This window comes from Aspergillus costaricaensis (assembly GCF_003184835.1).
Source record: "Aspergillus costaricaensis CBS 115574 unplaced genomic scaffold BO79scaffold_4, whole genome shotgun sequence".
Lineage (NCBI taxonomy): Eukaryota > Fungi > Ascomycota > Eurotiomycetes > Eurotiales > Aspergillaceae > Aspergillus > Aspergillus costaricensis.
The window spans coordinates 882,394-899,523 of NW_020291804.1; the positions used below are offsets into that span (position 1 = coordinate 882,394).

The window sequence follows — 17,130 nt, forward strand, 5'->3', positions numbered from 1 at the left end:
AAAAAAAAAAAGAAACAACAAAAAAGAAGGCAGACAGAATAGTGCCACTCCAAAGAAACAAAACAGAAAGAAAGAAAAAAGAGCCAACATGGTCTTCACACTAGTCCTATCTGAGTTCAATCCGTAGGACCCTACATCTCACAATATGCTAGAGACCGGTTAACCCAATATGGCCCTAGGATCGAACCACTACGTACTGCTAACTGTTCAATTGACAAGTCTCATGATTATCAGCCCTTTCTCGATCTTGGGCAAATTGGAAGCCTACCAACCGAGTAAAAGAGAGCAAAAGGGAAGAAAAAAAAAAAAATAAAAGACTAGACTAGGCCAAGTGGGTTAGTTACTGTTAGTAGCTGCTGACCATGGGATACGCGCGACGGCAGTACTAGCCCCATACACCCATGCATCGGATTAGCCTACTCTCGTTGGCGTCCCACGTCCGAGCCACGTACCGGCTATGTACCAGTGACTCTCCCAACTGCCTTCCAGCGTAGCACTGCCCTACGTCAGTAGTACCTCTCGCTCAGAATGAATACTTCCCCCCTTCCAAAAAGGAAAGGTCATCAGGCAGATGATTTGTTGTCAGTCAACTAGTGATATAGTAGCGTAGTAGTAGCAGAGTAGCACCTTGAGCTGTAGTGCTACTTAGCCCTGGGAATGGAATCATCAACAAAAAGCCTGCTTGCTTTTGGGCTACCGCGGTACCGGACGGAATTTTCCGTTGTCGAGACACGGGATCACATTCGGGAAAGGGAGATCAGTGGAAACCGTCAAAGATCGGTTGAGACTGGATTCGATGGAGCATTATTGACTAAGGCGCCACGATTATTGGCAAATGTCTCCGATCGAAGGTCGGCCGTGGCAATATTTCTTTTTCCTGCTTCGTCGCTTTGCCCCGAGGGCCGTTAGTGTTAAACTAAACCCATCTCTCTTTGAGTTACTATTGAGCGACTGCTCGGAAAAGGACCCTCGCTGACTCAACGCCTCCGTACCACCAAACTCAAGACATAAACTGTATTGTGCGTGAGTCTTCGCCAGTGACAGGCAAACTTCAGGTTCAACGAGGGTGGACAGGAGGACTATTGTTGATGTACGTCCGGGCTTACCTACATACATCTAGCAGCCTCTGGCCCGGCTGCCATTCGTCCCCTTCCACCCCCAGTCCCTCGACCGGGATGGCCTGCGAGTTCACGGTAGGTGATAATCATCTCGGCCCAATAACGCCCATCCTCCCAATCAGTGGGCAATCACTGGCGCACACATGTTGATTTCGTGCCAACAAGGTGGCTGACGGTGCAGTAGCTCCAAGGTTCATGAGCATGCCACAGGCCTTGCCCCTCGAGGCCAACTAGGTACGACTACTGTACGATTCCCCTCCTAGGAATCCCCCAAGAGCACATCATCCCTCCTTATCTGCATCTCTCTCCTGACGATGATGAAATGATGAGTTGATGAAGAGAGTCGATAAGGGTCGAGGCAACTTCACGACTCCCCTTCGTCCTACCCTTCTGGGTAAGTCATCATCATGAAGATAGGCATATGCAATCCCGCGGCGCGTTGGCATGTACATGCTGCGGATGTCTCTTCCTCCGTGGTTACAGGGTCCTTTTCCTGCTAACCTCTCTTACTTGGCCTTCCCACTTTTTTCCTTGTGACTTCCGTGACCCCACCCGTTTAGATAATTTTAGCAAGGGTCGACAAAGACATTTCCCATAACCGCCAACTCGGCTCGTAAAATGGAGAGGAGAAACGTGACAGATCCAAAATTGGTTCTCAACAAACATGCAAGCGCAGGGCTATGTCAGCACCATTGGGGTGGTCACCTCCTCCACGGGGCCGTGCAAAGAAAGGTAAAAAAGAAACCAAAACGGTCTTGGCCGCGGAAGCTCCCTCGAAGGGGAAAAAGGAAACAGACACACCTCCCTAAAGCAGGCAACGAGCCAGCCAGGCGTAAGGAAACGTTCTGCATATGAAATCCAAGCCCGTGAACTCCACTCCGATGGGGCTCGACAACTCGATTCGCCGGCTATGAAACATATCAGCACCACGGACTTCTGACTCGCAGCTCGCCACGCCAGCGGCCGCAAGCCATACATACTAGACTATGTCCAGCGCGTCGCTTTAATGCCTCCAGAGCCAACAATGTCCAGACGGATACGCCGGTTGACGACGTTGGCGCTTAAGTCGCAGCAGCCATGAAAATCTTATTATTAGCACGGTCGTGATGTTTGTGAGGTCACAGAGGAGACACACACGGGAAGCGGATCTGCAGTAGTGTTGATGGTCAGTGCCCGAAATCTTTAGTCAAAGACAACGTAGTCTAGGTAGTAGACTTTTTGTAGACTACTAAAATCCAGCGTCAATAACTTTAAATCCTGCCTGGTTTGATGCGCGCGCTCAATCCCGTCGCTTGAGTCGGCTAGGACAGGGTTGGAAGGGTCGGGAAACCACTGGAGCTTCCTTCCGGACGATTCAACGTCTACACAAAGAGACAGGATAGGGGGGAAGAGGTTGGAGGGAGAGGAGAAGCTCTCCTGAGACCCTTTGACCCCTCATGGTCGGTCGAGTCATGGAGTCTGAAGGAGCTGCATCTTAGTCTACTAGGATTAAGACTTCCGGCCGCCGACCGGAATGCCCGCTAGCCCGAGTGGGAGAGTGAAGGCGGCGATCCATTCCTCATCGGCGATGGGCTGGCTGCCTGCGAAAAAAGGAACAAAGGGGGTCACGGGATCCATCCGTCACGAAGAAAAAGGAAAAACAGAGAAGCAGCAGATGGTGGTGCCTCGGGAACGTGCTGGTAAATACCAATTACCAACATACCACATAGTATGGGGTTGACACCACCATGTAAGATTCTGACAGATGTTGGGGGGAACTGAGGATAAAGAAACGACTCCCCATCAGCCAACTATACAGTCTTCCCATGGCAGCCTTATCTTTGCGGAACCGAGGTTCTACTATCTATCTTGCGCACTTGGTTTGTTCGCCCAACTCAACTGGGGCCTTCTGGCCTGAGGAGTCGACGAGGGGCCCACCTGACTTGCAACTGCGGCGGGGAGAAGAGAACAATGGATTCTGCGGGCGGCCATGGCAGCTGTCATCTCCATTCATGAAGAGGAGAACAATCGGACCCAGGCTCATCTCGATCATTCTCGATCGCGCCAATAAACAGTAGTCCCCGAATTCATATATTCGAACTCCAGGAAGTTCCATGCCGATCGTTATCGCTGCCGCAGGGAAGCCGCGTCGCAAAGTTCGTTTCTCATCCAACCAAACATCCAGACCAACAGACGCTCAGGGTAGAGACACCAAATCTGCTAGTTCGTCAATAGGTCGCCGTCAGCCCTCGGCGCCTACATCCAAAAAGCACACCTCGCTAGATCAGCGCAGCAACAGCAGCGGCGGCGGCATGTATGAACCCCAAGCACATCCCGGAGTTCCGGCTTTGTTTCAAGAGCTGCCTTCGCTCCTAGATGCCCTGTGCACCGAGTCCTCTGAGGTCCAAAATGAGACTGTCAACAAATGTTTGCCCTTCTTGAAAGGCATTCACAACAGCCAGGCAGGTCCTTTCAACCGATTTGGAGTGCCAGCTCTGAATCAAAATGACCACCTTATCTACTTATACGATTCTTTGGAGGACTATCCAGAGGGCTTCGCTGGCATGGATGCAAGCCGGCCTTGGATGGTCTACTGGGTGCTGGCTGGATTAAGCCTCCTGGGGGAAGATGTCACCAAATACCGTGAACGGTAAGCAATCACTGAGCTGTGCGCTTGGCAACTGCAGATTGATCATGACTGCTGTGATTCTGGCTCTCAATTGCTGTCTTTCTGTCTACGACCATTGTCTAAGTCCTCTCTTTAGTGTCGTTTCCACGTTTACGCCAATGCAAAATCCTACAGGGGGCATGGGCGGAGGCCACGGGCAACTGTCCCACTGCGCCTCTAGCTATGCCGCAGTGCTCGCTTTAGCCATGGTCGGAGGCGAAGAGGCATTCAACCTGATCGATCGAGAGGCGATGTGAGTAGTTGCGGTACCTGACTTGAGCATCAATGCATGCTGACCTAGACCAGGTGGAGATGGCTAGGAAGTTTGAAGCAGCCTGACGGCGGCTTTAGGGTCTGCGCGGGCGGGGAAGAAGACGTGCGGTATTTTCTCCCGTTGCTTGCTTCGCATACCCCTTTTGCTTTTTGCTAAATTTTGTCAGAGGCGCCTATTGCGCCATGGTGGTCCATTCGCTACTGAATTTGCCACTGGAACTACCCCCTGATGCCGAAGCTCGGCAGCACGGTCTGGAGACGTTTACCAGTGGCCTCTCGGAGTATCTGTCGAGGTGTAAGAGCTTCCACATCCCTAATCTTCCGGGCTAGACTGATCTGGCTGCAGGTCAAACATACGAAGGCGGCATTTCCGGAAGCCCCGGTTCTGAGGCACATGGCGCCTATACTTTCTGTGCTTTGGCATGTCTGTGCCTCATGGGCCCACCAGAAGTGGTGGTGTCGAGGTAAGAGGCTGCATTCTCATGTTCTCCCCGCTTCCGCTGATAACGTCAGGTGCATGGATGTTCCTTTACTCCTGAGCTGGCTTTCTGCTCGACAGTACGCCCCCGAAGGAGGGTTCTCGGGGAGAACCAATAAACTGGTGGATGGCTGCTACAGCCATTGGGTCGGCACCTGCTGGCCATTAGTTCAGTCTGCCCTCAATGGGGTCCAGTCAGCTACAGGTCCGGAGCGGGTCCCTGCCAATCTCTACAGCCGTGAAGGGTTAACCAGATATATCCTTGGTTGTTGCCAGTCCAAGTACGGGGGGCTCCGTGATAAGCCTGGAAAGTACGCAACTCCCTTCCTCTTCCGATCCCTTCCACAGTGTGGCCAGGCTAACGATAACTACTAGGCATCCGGATTCGTACCACACCTGCTACGCGCTGACGGGCTTGAGCTCGGCCCAGTATCATCATTACCATACCACTTCCAGCATCAGCTCTGATGAAGGCTTTGGTTCGGCGTATTCCTGGAAATGCACTCCCATCCCTGTTTCGGATGACACATCCTCCGACCAGAATGTATTCGATGAGAAGGACCGGTTGAAGGCCTTCCACCCGATCTTCGTGGTACCCCATGCGGCCGCAGAGAACCTGCGGGTATGGTGCGAGCAACGTCCAATCAAGCCCGAGTGGTGATGGGACGGGTGCCGATATCGAGCAGGGGAACTATATCAATGAAAAGTATATTTTGTACAGTACGACGCATGTAAGAATCAATTGTCCATAAGCTTGTGACACGCATGTAAGATAGTTTGGCTGGCCTCCGCACTGAGGGGAAGTAGGTTCCAGCCAGGAATCAGAGCATCCAGGGAATGGCAGTCATACAGATGAGATAGCCAGAAGCAGCTACCATGGATGATCAAACTACTGATTCCGTCTGCCTTGCGACGAGATCCGGGGTCAAACTGTTTGGTGCGACATCAGCTGCTCAGAGTTCGGCCACTTGGTGTCTTCTCCAGTAGACTTTCTGAAACTAGAAACGCCCGCTGAAACGGTCCTGGCAATGCTCAGACTAGGAACAATTTTGACTGAACGTTCTCCCACAATTGACCCCATCCCTGGCGCCTCCAAGAATGAACACCACGATAAGTAAGAAAAGAACAAGGCGGCTAAGAAATAGAGGGGAAAGAAACCATGACCCGCCCTCGCTTCCACAAACATCCAAGCGATACATGTCACCATCGCGACGCGAGGGCCACCAGGCAAAAGGACGGACTTACACACCATGCACAGACACACTGAGCAAATATGCTGCAACCCGTCAATCAGCCAAATGAGGGAAGAAAAGGCAGTGGCCCAACGGGTGTCAAATTGGAGCCAAAAGGCCAAATTCCCCGGGGTGGTGCTGAATAAGAGGGAGGAAAAGCCTCTCAGGTTACTCTGCAAGGTTAACTAACCCTCCTCCATTCTCCTCATCCTTTGCTCACTTCGTGTCGAAGTGGCATGGATTCCCCGCCGCACGAAGCGAAATTGCCAACTCATCATTGCATCCGCGATGCCTGCTTGTCAACAACATCCAACGCCTCGACCAATCTAAGCTTGATCCACTCCAGCCAGTCTGGAGCCTATCCGGATTTTTCACGCGGCAGCCGATACATTCCAGGATGATTTGTGAATTGAGGTCTGATAGCAAGAGGCCGGCCTCTAGGGACCTTTGTTTTTTTGGGGGGGGTATTTTCTACATTTGGGTCTTTGGCCCTCTGGAAGGATTCAGTTCATTTAACATGAGGATTACTCAGGAGGCACCCGAGGAAGCGGTCTGCTAAAACTAAGGGAAGCGGATTCGGATGGCTTACCGAGTCGTCGAGGGTCATGATCGTCTCAGCATTGACCCGACCAGAGGGGAGGAAAAATAAGTTACGGTCGAGTCCAACGGGGATATCCTCCATCATTGGTGGTTTTCTGCTTCCCCTCCAGTAGGGACGATCGGCCCATGGTACAAAGAAGTCCGCCAGCAACCAATTCTCTCTGGTGGTTCCATGCCAGGATTCATCTGCGCGACATCAACCCCTTGTTATGTATCATCAATGTGCATTAGCGGGATTCCACGACGCCTCCTTCCTTGAGTCTTTCTCCCGTGCTTCCATTACGTTCGTTGCGACTTGCTTGACAGGGCGACAGTCGTTGTTCTCTCTACACTCTGCGGGGTTTATGGATCCATTTCAGACCGAAGGATCGGGAGGGGAAGGGGACGCGCAAGGAAAATGGAAGAAAATAAAATTCACAAAAGGACCGCGCTGACTACAGACTGGAGCCTTCTAAGCATGCCCAGAACAACCGGCCCACGTTCTGCAGCAAGAATGGTAGACCGAATCGACCGATTTGCCCGGAAAGCTCTTATCCTGAACAACATGTCAATATGTTAGCCGCCTGGATCGGCGGCGAATTACACGGTGGCCGATGGGCCAGGACGTCCTGGATCTTTTTTGCGCGGGACCACTGGTGAAAAGCTATGCCAGCGCATCAGGGTTTGGACCGCGCTTGCCATGTTCCTTTCTCCAAGCAGAAAGGCGACAAGACGGACAAAGCTAGTGAGGTTTAGAACCGTTTTTGGGAGGAGGGTATTCGTCTATTGCCTTTCTCCTCGGCCAATCTGTGGAGAAGGTTGAATGAGCCGGTGGAGAGCCGTTCTTTTGATTGAAATGATGATTTTTATTTTTAATTTTTCTTTTTGCTTTTTGGTAATTATTTTCTCCCCTACGGTGTCTCTCTTGTCGCTGTCTCTCTCTACCCTTTTCCTCCCCTTTGACTGGAATAATTATCAATGACCAGCCCCACCCTGTTTATTTGAGCGGACTATACCTGAGCCAGCATGATATTCTTCGCCTCTCTTTTCTTTTTTTTTTCTCCTGCCCTCCGCCAGTGTAAGGCATGCTGCTTGACTCCCCTCGGCCGCTAGTTCCTTCCCTCACGGTCCTTCGTACCCTTTGTTTGCATTGATCTATACTAGGCGTCGTCGACCGTCTCGGCCCGCTTGTGGTGAACAGGGCTCTTTGGCTATTGTAAAAAAAGGAACCACACAAAAATAGCAGCAACCATTGCCCGTCATATGAGAGGCAGCGATTGAGTGACTGAGTGATCATTGGGCACCAACCATCGCTGTCAACATAGACTCGTGCCGGTACCTTTTTGGTGTGACTGCCCAGGATCTGGTGCAGTCTCGATCTGAGCTGGGGCAACGAATACTGGGCCGATACCGTCCAGGGCTATACCTTCCATTGGCCGTTTACTGGTCTTCACGATGTACTATATTCTCTACCTCGCAAGTATGTAGATGATTTCGTTTGCCATTCGTCCGACCTCCCTCTTCCCCCTTCCTCTTGATTATGCCATTGGGTCAGACCAACGCCTCCAAGTGGCCATGCTCGTGCTGTTTTTCCCACAATTGATGTCAGACACCATGCATGCATGCATGTTGTGGAAAAGCAACAATGGCCGGAATCGAGCCGACGGCGGTGGTGGTGGTGGTGGTTGTTCCTGACTCAAGGCGATGCGATTTCTTATCTACACTCTCTGTGATTTGTCGATCGCTCGGGGAATTTGCGTCCTTCGGAGCGACCGAGCGTTAACACACGATCTGATCGTCATCTATCCTTCAACAGCAGGTTACTAACACATAATGTACAGGCCTCTGCCGACGCCGGCACTGGGCAGATCCCGCCTACGAATCCTATGCTGTTGGGGGCGGCTACACCTGCATCGTCCGAGTCAACAACCGGGAATACCAGACGGAGAACGTTTGTGAATCGAAGACTCTGGCTGAGGAGCATGCAGCGATGCGGGCGTACCTGATTTGTCGCAACTTCTCTGTCAACGACGGCATGTATCCTGCTGGGCATGAACACAGGGGAGGGCCTATTCAGGGAATTCCGGTCGCCATTGGCACGGGAAGAAAGGGACGCTATGGAGATGAGACGGACATGTCGACTAGTGGCGAGAGCAGAAGTGGTGGGAGCAGTCCGGAGAGCTGTGAAGGGAGATTGGATCGAAGGGGTGTTGGACCGACGAGGGCGCTTGCCTTTGGACAGTAGCAGGAGCTGGAGCAGATGATTTCCTTCGGGGGATGAGGGGATGGAAGCAGAGGGGATACTGGGATACATGATGATGCTACGATTTACGACATGACTTGAATACCAGATAGATCGAAATGCTTTTCTTTGTTCATGGAAATTGTTGGATGTCGCTTTTAGCGGTGATGGTATGGATATGGATATGGATGATGGAATTGGTCTTACGGGAACACAGAGATTGATTCCAGATAGTTTAGTTGGTTATATTTGGTTGATTGCATGGGTGGCCAGCGATCACTATCTTGGGTGGTGATTTGATATATGAGCGCTCAATTGATAACTTGTATACATTATGCAGGCGAAATCACCGACCACACCTACTACTAAGTACTGCTGCTGCTAAGGTACATAGTAGCGGTCTAGACCACCCACCACCTCAACATGAATCAAACACCACCACCAACCCTCCTGACCCTGACCTCAGGAACAACAACAGCAGCCACCCCAATGACGCCAGCCACCATCATCAACAACATCATAATCTCCTTAACATCCCAAATTAACCTCTGCTCCGCCTCCCTCAACCGAACAATAGACATGACACGCGTCTCCACAACAGCAACCATCACAGCTGACTCATCATGACGTACATCACCCAATTAACTGACTACGTTATGAAGTCTATCTTCCAAGGCAACTTTTCCACCTTTAACTCTTATTATACCCCTTTGACAATTACATTCTAGATTAATCTTAATTTAAGCCTACCGATTTTACAACAGTGCCATATTTACCCCTGATCCCAGTACAGTCCTCGGCATCTCCTCATCTCGATATATATACATCGTCTACTACAGGATAAAGAGCATATATGACCTTCCACTCCCAATAGCCGATGACGTGACCGCAATGCGGTCAATTCTGGGTCGAGTTCATCGAGTCGGGCTTGCGCTTCCACTTGCGCCTAGTACACAGTGGCACGCCTGCAGTGCTTCCCCTGCTATACTAGGCGCTGCGACCACAAGAGGGGGGCATAATGGCACTAGCACGTATATGCTACGTGCTGGCTGTGGTGCAGTCTACACGCCACTGGACCGCAGGTGGTTCCGCGCGGGAATCCCTGGCGGCAGTGGAATGAGGAACACCCGGACCAAAGAGCAATTGGAGAGATTGAGACTACGGGATCGCACGGGGGGTGTGCAGGAGGAGCAGAGGGAAGGAGGGGGGAAGTTGGAGGAGGCGATGACGAAGGGTATATCTCTATCTCTATCTTGGGGCTAAATGATAGGGATGCTAATGGGGTTGCTTATAGGAAAGCTATTAACCACGCCATCGAGGTTATTCAAGTTACTAATTCCGCTATCAACTGGGATTCAAGGAGAACATAAAGGTGTGTATTTTAGATTGACTTGATGTGATGTGGTGTATTGGAATACTGACAACCCAGATATCGAACCAATCGCCATTCTCGTCCACCCCCAACAACCACTCTCCCACCTAGAACGATTAATCCAATCCGAAGTCCCAGCCATAACAACTGAAGACGGCCAGACTCGCCCCCCAACCGTCTCCTTCATCGCCCTCCAAATAGAAGACCACCCCATCCGGCCCCGAAAAGCCGTCTACGAAGGCACCGGCGCAGAAGTCCACCAGCTCGACGAGATGGGCCGCATCGACGACGGCGAAGGCAAGCGAGCCCCCACCGAAGACGACACGTACACGTACCTACGCCGAACGGAGCCCAGCAAGAAGGGAGAGGGATCAGAGCGTGGAGGTGGCAAGAGGGAGCAGCGCTTCGTACGCTGGTCCCAATCCACCGAGATCGGCGATTTCATCCGGGACGCAGCACGGGCGCGGGAATTCATCGTCTCCGTGGAAGGCGCACCGGCAGGGGTGCATCAGATCCATGTTGCGGTGCCATCGTTCGACGAGCGGACGTATTTCCTGCGGATGCGACTGCGGAAGATCTCCGGACGGATCCAGGGCATCGCGGAGATCAAGCACGAGTGTGATGCGCTGGCGCACCGGGGTGCGCAGCGGGTCGCGATGGGAGGGCTGGGGATTCTGGCGATGTGGTGGTACTTGGTGTACAGGTTGACGTTTGAGACGGATCTGGGATGGGATACGATGGAGCCGGTGACGTATCTGGTGAGTTTGTCGACGCTGATGGGGGGATATCTGTGGTTCTTGTACCATAATCGGGAGATATCGTACCGGTCGGCGTTGGATTTTACGATCAATGCGCGGCAGAAGAAGCTGTATCAGGATAAGGGGATTGATTTGCAGTTGTGGGAGTCATTGATTGATGAGGGGAATACGTTGCGCAAGGAGATTAAGAATATTGCGGCGGAGTATGATGTCGAGTGGGATGAGATGAAGGATGAGAGGGATGAGAGGGTGACGGAGGCGTTGAAGCAGGAGAGAACGCAGAAGAATGGGAAGAGAGGAAAAGGAGGTGATGATGAAGAGGATGGAGACTGATCTATACACACTGCCCATGTTCATGCCCGTTGCATTGCACTCAACTCAACCATTTCGAACAGGATCATAATACTCCTTCTTTCCACTGCTGGCAGCACCATCAGCACTACCACCAGCAGACACAGAAACAGAAGCAGAAGCACCACCATCATGTCTCACTCCCATCTGAGGAGAACTCGCCCGACCTATACATACATACAGCATAGTTAGTTAGCCAGTGTACATATAACTCACATACACCCCTCACCCCAAATTCCCAACCCCAAACCAAAGTAAAAAGAATAGAGAAAAAGAATACATACCATCCTCCCCACCCCCAACACCACCACCACCAACCCCAACCCCATTCCCATATCCCCTCCTCCTATTCCGATTATTCCTCACATCCCTACTCCTAAAAACACTATACAGCAACCAACCCGCCACCCAATTCGGCCCATACTCGCCGGTGGTCATCCCACGGGCAAACAACGGTCTGGTAAGGGGGCTCGCGTTCCTCGCTATCTCATTTATGCCCCATCGCTGGCGCTCGGGTCGGATGTGGTGCCAGAAGTATGGCGGTTTGAGGGCTTTGTAGTTCTCTAGGAGGTTGCTGGGGGATTCGTTCAGGTGGTTGTAGGTGGAGATTGCTTCGTCCTGGACATATTTTCCATTTTGGTTAGTATGGGGGTGAGGTAAAGGAGGGATTGGGGAAGGTATGGGAGGGAGGTATACTCTCATGGCGCGGTAGTATTGCTCGTGTTGGGGGTCGTGTGTGGAGAGGCCTAATGCAGCCATGAATTCTTCTTTGCTGGCGCGGGGGGAGACGGACATTATCCCTTTATTTCTTTCTCTTTTCTTTCTTTTGGGAGATTCTGGGGGTGGGTGGTGAGGGTGGAGGTATATGGTGGTAGGATTGAAAGGGTGTAAATGATGGTTGGTGTAGGTGATGTGATTGATATATGTAGTGATATCTCACGCCACTAGGTACTAAGTCCCCTCAAATATAAGGAAAGGATAGACTGTAAGGGTATATGTATCAACAGGGATATAATTCCGGTTTCGTCTGCAGTCACACGGATTTCCGAGGGGACAGTGCTTGCTGCTTGCTGCTTGCTTGGGTGATTGTTGATTGATGGTTGATTGTACTCAGGAGAACATGTTTCTGTCCCGTCGGATCAGCACATGTATGATCAATCAATAGACATTATGAAATGAGGGAATTAAATGATATACTCTACTCTCTTAAGAAGGATTGCTAAGTCTAGTGTTATTGTCGTGTATACTACATAGCTTAGCCATCTGCAGCACAGCCGTTGTCTGCTAGTCACGGAATCAATTTGTGAGACTAAGAATCACTCCCATATGACCCACTTATCGCACTGCTATAATCATCAGATACCACCGCTGCACTGCCAGGGGCAAGAAAGATACCCGTCGTCCTACTCAGCTAGTGAATAGGTAGCATGTAGCTATCCGTTGGTTGGGACGGTACTCTATATGTCATGCTCTCTCGGATCATCCACGACTGACCGACTGACGGGAAGAAGACGTAGTTTGTCTGACCGCAGTCTCGTGAGTAGTTAGTGGGTGTATCCTCTGAGTCATGATATCTGATATAGAATCGAACAGACACACGCACAGAATGCAGGTAGGCAGACAGGACAGGCTGTCAATGTAACCTGCACTTTTCTCGTCCAGCTTTGGAAATTGGTATGGATGGACGGTAGCACACCGGCACCCACCGTACGGGTGTCGAGGGAAAGAAACTGGATGGAACAGTCCCTCTGTATGCTCCGATTCCTTTTCCTTCTCATGATGGCAGACGGTAGGGGCTATCAACACAACCCCATGATCACCATCATCACCCCCAACCATCTGTCGTGCCACGGACCCTGTCCCATCCCGCCAGAATCAAGTCGTGTCTGTGTTGGCTTTTCCGAGCCATGAACTAGGCAGCTAGCTAGTAGCTACAGTAGCTTCTGGAGGAGGAGGTGGTGGTGGTGGTGGTGGCTAACCCTACCAACCCTGGCAGACGCCCCCGCTAACGGACGGACAAACGCCCCGGTCTGGTTTAAAAGGGTCCTGTCTTCGACCGAAATGACAACCCGTCACTTCGTCTCTCGCCCCCAGCGGAAGAGAAATATAAAAACGATCCGGTTGATCGTTTGTCAACTCCATCGAGTCCTTCCTCAAGGGAAGAAGATTCGTTGTTTGCAGACATCCGGGTGCCGCCGTGATCCGGAGCGGAGGTCGACGCTGGGACAATCCCAAGGATACAACACGCACCTCCAGCTCATCTCCCGAACGTTGCTCAGCCTGGTCCTTGTGTAAAGGTGCATGTGAGGCAACGGTTGTACATACTCAAGTATGTCCGACATCCACGGCAGAACTCCCGTCTGGTAGCCCACGAACTTGCTACCGGACCCGATAAAGTCGACTCAACTACCACCTACTGATATCTATGTTCTAGGGAGGTCGGATGAGGTGATCGATGCCACCACCTACTCCCTTTCATCTGTTGTTCCTGAGCTGAAGCTACCAGGGGTATTTGCTCAAGTTCGATGGTCGTCCAAGCACTCCCAGCCCCCTGGCTAGCAACGACTACCCGATCATGCCACAAGGCAATGTGCATGCGACATCCACCCTCCAAGGGTCGTCTTGCACCTAGGCTAACCAAGGCAGGACGACCAGTATCATATCATCTACCTTTTTTGTTTTGTTTTTCTTCTTTTGTTCTGGTTCTTCATATTCCTTTTTAGTTCATGGTTCATACATTTCTAGGAAAAATAAAGCCCGGGCCCAAGACAAGGGGCAAATATAGAAATAAATCATCTTTTCCCGCGGTAAGATCGACGCTGTCTTCCTGCGTGTTTCCGCAGTCTTAGGAATAGCTGTGTGGTGATGGATGCTGTCACTTGGTGATCTCGATTTCATTGATCTCGGGCGGAGCGTGTGGCCTCGCTCTCGCGCGTATATTCAGTTAACTGACACAGAATCCTCGCCTGGCTCTACCCTGTCCTTCTGTTTCTGTTCGTCCTAAAGTTTAAGCGGATTCCTCGTCTTCGCCAAAGTACTTGCGCAGGAAGGCCTCGACTTCCTTGTAATCCTCTTTCACCTGGGTCAGGGTCTTTTCAATGCGCGAAAGGGAGGTCTTCTTGTCCGGCTCATCCGTGGAACCGGTCTCGTCCTTGCCGGCTCCGTAATGTTGAATCTTCTCGCATGCATCCTTGACCTTGGTGAGTCCGAGAGTGGCTGATGAACCTTTCAGGTAATGTCCCAGAGAAGACAGGTCGTTCAAATTTTCCGCCTTCCTATAGGCTAGATTAGCGCGATTGACCACAACGCAAGCGATGCAAACACTTACAGAGCATCCTCCATCTTCTCAAATGTGTTCTCAGCCTGATCGAAGAAGCCAAACACGATACCCTTGCTAAAATCTCTGTCGCTGGGGTCGTCATCCATCTCCAGAATCTGCTCGAATGTGCTCTCATCGATACTCCCTCTCATCTCCGCCAATGTGGAGGGAATTTCCTTAGTCTCCTTGGGCTTGGGGAGGTCAGCATCAACCCGGGCTTCAGTGTGCGGCTTCGCGACACCTACAGGCTCCTCCACGGTCTTTGTAGTAGTGGTGGGCGCCATGATGATGTGATGATACGAGACTGGTTCTCGTGTGTTGAGTCAAGATTCAATGTCGTTCGACGTAGAGCAAACGTCTCGAGACCACCAGGAGTCAATGGTCTTTTGACAAGCTGCGTGTTCGGACTCTGTGGGTCAATCTAGCCGGCTGTTCTCCGGGCCCAAGCTGGCAAGCAGCAAACACGGAAATACTGAGAATTACACGGAAAGAATCTGCAGGCTAATCCCATGTCAGCGGTGGAACACGAACCGAACGGCGACGTTACAGCTGCTCGAATCGATCGTGATGTTGCCCTACGCAATAGGGGTATTACGAGGGTCAGGCAAGCCAGCCCAGGGACAAAGAATGAAACCAGGAGATATACAACGAAGGGAGGGGAATGAACACGCAGACACACACAGAACACAGAACTGGGGAGGCCAACAGTTCGTCTTTTGGTATGATTGCCTCGTGAGTAAGAAAGATAATAAAATAAAAACCAGGAGGGGTCGATGAGGGGAATGAAGAAAGAAGAGAGAGAGAGAGTTCAAGAGAGCAACACACAAGGTAATCTAGCTATGTGAGGCTGAGGGAATGTTTGAACAAGGATGTACCTGCCACCAGGAAATGGGGGAGGGGAGGGGAAGTATCAGTGGGAATGAATGAGGCTGGGAGGGGAGGGGAGAAGAAGAAGAAGGAAGTAATTGTGGAAAGAGAGGTAGCGGGTAGAAGGGAAGCACAGATATCAATCCGCCATCACACACCAGATGGGATGGATCCACCTTGGGACGAGCAAAGGGAACAGCTGTCTGGATCAGGAGGGACGAGGGGGAGGGGCAGTGATTGTCCGAGGGGGAGGAAGAGGATGAGCAGCCGAGCAATGATGGGCTGGGAAAGGCGCTAAGCAGAGCAGCAGAAGGGGGGTTTTGCCCACCTGGAACCAGTTCCGTCCACCGCAGTTTTAGAAGCTGAGGTTATGCCTTTGGGTATATGAATCAAAAAAGAGTATGGCAGCAACCGCGGAGGTGGCAATGGTCAGATTAAACTTAGATTAACGGGAACCCGACGATAAGGCGAGTTAAGATGAGGCAGAGTGGGAAAGATGAATGTTCCCGATTAGGACAAGTGGATAAGATTAAAGAAGAGAAGGCAGAAGAAGAAGAGAAGGGGAAAAGCGAAGCTTGAAAGTGGGAGGGAATAAGAGGAGAGGGGAGGAGAGGAGAGGAGGAGAGGAGGGAAAAGAGAGGAAGGAATGAGGTAAAAGGAAATGACGATGCTGATGGTTGGTTGCACTCTGTGTGTGTGAACCTCTTTCTCTCCTTTCCCTTTTGGCTCTTTTTTTCTCTCTTTTTCTATTTTTTTCTTATCGAATTTATTTATTTCAGAAAAATTCTTTCTTTATTATTATTATTTTCTTTTTTCAATTTTTTTTTTTTTCTTGCTGCACTTAATTTTTTTCTGGTTAGGCGCGCGCCGTCAAAAGGAACCAGAAAGTGGAGGGGAACGAAAAAGAGGAGGGGTGCAAGTGGGCTGGGCTGGCAGCCGATAGAACACAGAACAGAACTGGCACAAGAGCAGCAGCAGATAGGGAGAGGAGGGAGGAGAAGGGGAATAACCGATGGGGAGGGAAGAAACAAAAAGAATCACAACAAGACCCGGACTAGAGGTAAGGTACAGACCTGATCAGACTGTATTATCAGGAGTCAAAAGTAAGTTGTGTCCCACCAATACCCTTGGAGAATCCCATGTACCAGTAAGTAACCTTCTAAAGGTGAAGGATGATGATGTGACCTCTTTTCGCTCAGTTACCGTCAGGCTAGAATTATGATTAGGATTTTAGGCGTTATTGCGGGAATGAATAATACGGTGGGCCAGCCCTTGATGGGACAAACCGAGGGGGGGAACAACGATGCTTCAGCCTTCAGCGCCTTCTTCCTCAACTGACAGGCCCGATGTTCATCCAGAGCGGTCAATTCATTGGACACCGGCACGGTGGGCTGCAGCAGTCATACAGAAGGCACCAAAGTAATGAACGGGAAAAGACAATAAAGGGAGCCACAGACCAAGACAAACAATGAGTGGTCTCGGAAAGCTTACAAACCGTCGTGGTGGTGGGGAAGAAAATCAATATTGCAGCGTAAACCACGATGATCAACCGACGAGCAGAAAAACGCGCGAACAGAGAAATTTCCAGAGGGGAGGTGAAAAAAAAGGAGAGCGGGACTCTGGCAGCGTTTTAAGCAACCCGATGACGAGATCCTCTGGCGTCATCTTCTCGCGCGTCTTGGATGGTTAATCCCTTTTTCGACAGAATTGTTCCCTACCTACTTGAACCGCGTGGTGTACATTGATCTTTGTCACCTTGAAGGGAAAGGATTCTCCCTCTTTTTTCCCCTTTCACGGTTTCACCATCCTTAAGGTATGTCTACTTCTCCTAGATCCGAGCCGAACGCGATCCCACGTCTCGAGACAAGAATTTGCCGGGAGAAAAAGCCTCAAA

The 17,130-nt window shown here is 51.0% G+C and overlaps 7 protein-coding genes across 7 annotated transcripts; 5 read left to right on the forward strand and 2 right to left on the reverse strand.

The window, feature by feature from the left end:
- The first annotated feature begins 1,340 nt into the window (after positions 1 to 1,340).
- Positions 1,341 to 1,756, forward strand: BO79DRAFT_56230 (uncharacterized protein). The gene is made up of 2 exons (XM_025689423.1): positions 1,341 to 1,363; positions 1,449 to 1,756. The coding sequence occupies exon 2, from the start codon at positions 1,540 to 1,542 to the stop codon at positions 1,714 to 1,716; it is 177 nt and encodes a 58-aa protein (XP_025543607.1). The 5' UTR covers positions 1,341 to 1,363; positions 1,449 to 1,539; the 3' UTR covers positions 1,717 to 1,756.
- A 1,151-nt stretch (positions 1,757 to 2,907) lies between these two features.
- Positions 2,908 to 5,233, forward strand: BO79DRAFT_285007 (CAAX farnesyltransferase subunit beta RAM1). Its single transcript, XM_025688309.1, has 7 exons — positions 2,908 to 3,747; positions 3,863 to 4,018; positions 4,072 to 4,146; positions 4,206 to 4,333; positions 4,385 to 4,502; positions 4,552 to 4,827; positions 4,892 to 5,233. The coding sequence occupies exons 1-7, from the start codon at positions 3,212 to 3,214 to the stop codon at positions 5,175 to 5,177; spliced, it is 1,575 nt and encodes a 524-aa protein (XP_025543608.1). The 5' UTR covers positions 2,908 to 3,211; the 3' UTR covers positions 5,178 to 5,233.
- An 858-nt stretch (positions 5,234 to 6,091) lies between these two features.
- Positions 6,092 to 6,347, forward strand: BO79DRAFT_56258 (uncharacterized protein). Its single transcript, XM_025689424.1, has one exon. It carries the CDS (start codon positions 6,146 to 6,148, stop codon positions 6,305 to 6,307), a length of 162 nt encoding a protein of 53 aa, XP_025543609.1. The 5' UTR covers positions 6,092 to 6,145; the 3' UTR covers positions 6,308 to 6,347.
- A 1,435-nt stretch (positions 6,348 to 7,782) lies between these two features.
- On the forward strand, positions 7,783 to 8,606 carry BO79DRAFT_243051 (uncharacterized protein; the record flags this gene model as incomplete). Its single annotated transcript, XM_025685251.1, has 2 exons — positions 7,783 to 7,807; positions 8,169 to 8,606. The coding sequence occupies 2 exons, from the start codon at positions 7,783 to 7,785 to the stop codon at positions 8,570 to 8,572; spliced, it is 429 nt and encodes a 142-aa protein (XP_025543610.1). The 3' UTR covers positions 8,573 to 8,606.
- A 721-nt stretch (positions 8,607 to 9,327) lies between these two features.
- Positions 9,328 to 11,234, forward strand: BO79DRAFT_166626 (uncharacterized protein). The gene is made up of 3 exons (XM_025679328.1): positions 9,328 to 9,803; positions 9,864 to 9,941; positions 9,999 to 11,234. The coding sequence occupies exons 1-3, from the start codon at positions 9,461 to 9,463 to the stop codon at positions 11,030 to 11,032; spliced, it is 1,455 nt and encodes a 484-aa protein (XP_025543611.1). The 5' UTR covers positions 9,328 to 9,460; the 3' UTR covers positions 11,033 to 11,234.
- On the reverse strand, positions 11,013 to 11,863 carry BO79DRAFT_166628 (uncharacterized protein). The gene is made up of 3 exons (XM_025679329.1): positions 11,747 to 11,863; positions 11,335 to 11,668; positions 11,013 to 11,217 (listed from the first exon to the last, which is right to left on the reverse strand). The coding sequence occupies exons 1-3, from the start codon at positions 11,843 to 11,845 to the stop codon at positions 11,078 to 11,080; spliced, it is 573 nt and encodes a 190-aa protein (XP_025543612.1). The 5' UTR covers positions 11,846 to 11,863; the 3' UTR covers positions 11,013 to 11,077.
- A 2,052-nt stretch (positions 11,864 to 13,915) lies between these two features.
- Positions 13,916 to 14,970, reverse strand: BO79DRAFT_56277 (Hpt domain-containing protein). The gene is made up of 2 exons (XM_025689425.1): positions 14,379 to 14,970; positions 13,916 to 14,325 (listed from the first exon to the last, which is right to left on the reverse strand). The coding sequence occupies exons 1-2, from the start codon at positions 14,651 to 14,653 to the stop codon at positions 14,058 to 14,060; spliced, it is 543 nt and encodes a 180-aa protein (XP_025543613.1). The 5' UTR covers positions 14,654 to 14,970; the 3' UTR covers positions 13,916 to 14,057.
- Between the last annotated feature and the right edge of the window lie 2,160 nt (positions 14,971 to 17,130).

Bases quoted from the DNA above. Each gene is read 5' to 3' on its own strand.
- BO79DRAFT_56230 (XM_025689423.1), top strand. From the start codon at position 1,540: ATGCAATCCCGCGGCGCGTTGGCATGTACATGCTGCGGATGTCTCTTC.
- BO79DRAFT_285007 (XM_025688309.1), top strand. From the start codon at position 3,212: ATGCCGATCGTTATCGCTGCCGCAGGGAAGCCGCGTCGCAAAGTTCGT. The intron at 4,019-4,071 runs GTGAGTAGTTGC...GACCTAGACCAG, and splicing joins CTGATCGATCGAGAGGCGAT to GTGGAGATGGCTAGGAAGTT. The intron at 4,503-4,551 runs GTAAGAGGCTGC...TGATAACGTCAG, and splicing joins CCAGAAGTGGTGGTGTCGAG to GTGCATGGATGTTCCTTTAC.
- BO79DRAFT_56258 (XM_025689424.1), top strand. From the start codon at position 6,146: ATGATTTGTGAATTGAGGTCTGATAGCAAGAGGCCGGCCTCTAGGGAC.
- BO79DRAFT_166626 (XM_025679328.1), top strand. From the start codon at position 9,461: ATGCGGTCAATTCTGGGTCGAGTTCATCGAGTCGGGCTTGCGCTTCCA. The intron at 9,804-9,863 runs GTATATCTCTAT...GGTTGCTTATAG, and splicing joins GGAGGAGGCGATGACGAAGG to GAAAGCTATTAACCACGCCA. The intron at 9,942-9,998 runs GTGTGTATTTTA...CTGACAACCCAG, and splicing joins GATTCAAGGAGAACATAAAG to ATATCGAACCAATCGCCATT.
- BO79DRAFT_166628 (XM_025679329.1), bottom strand. From the start codon at position 11,845: ATGTCCGTCTCCCCCCGCGCCAGCAAAGAAGAATTCATGGCTGCATTA. The intron at 11,669-11,746 runs GTATACCTCCCT...AAATATGTCCAG, and splicing joins AATACTACCGCGCCATGAGA to GACGAAGCAATCTCCACCTA. The intron at 11,218-11,334 runs GTATGTATTCTT...ATGTATGTATAG, and splicing joins TGTTGGGGGTGGGGAGGATG to GTCGGGCGAGTTCTCCTCAG.
- BO79DRAFT_56277 (XM_025689425.1), bottom strand. From the start codon at position 14,653: ATGGCGCCCACCACTACTACAAAGACCGTGGAGGAGCCTGTAGGTGTC. The intron at 14,326-14,378 runs GTAAGTGTTTGC...TCTAGCCTATAG, and splicing joins GAGAAGATGGAGGATGCTCT to GAAGGCGGAAAATTTGAACG.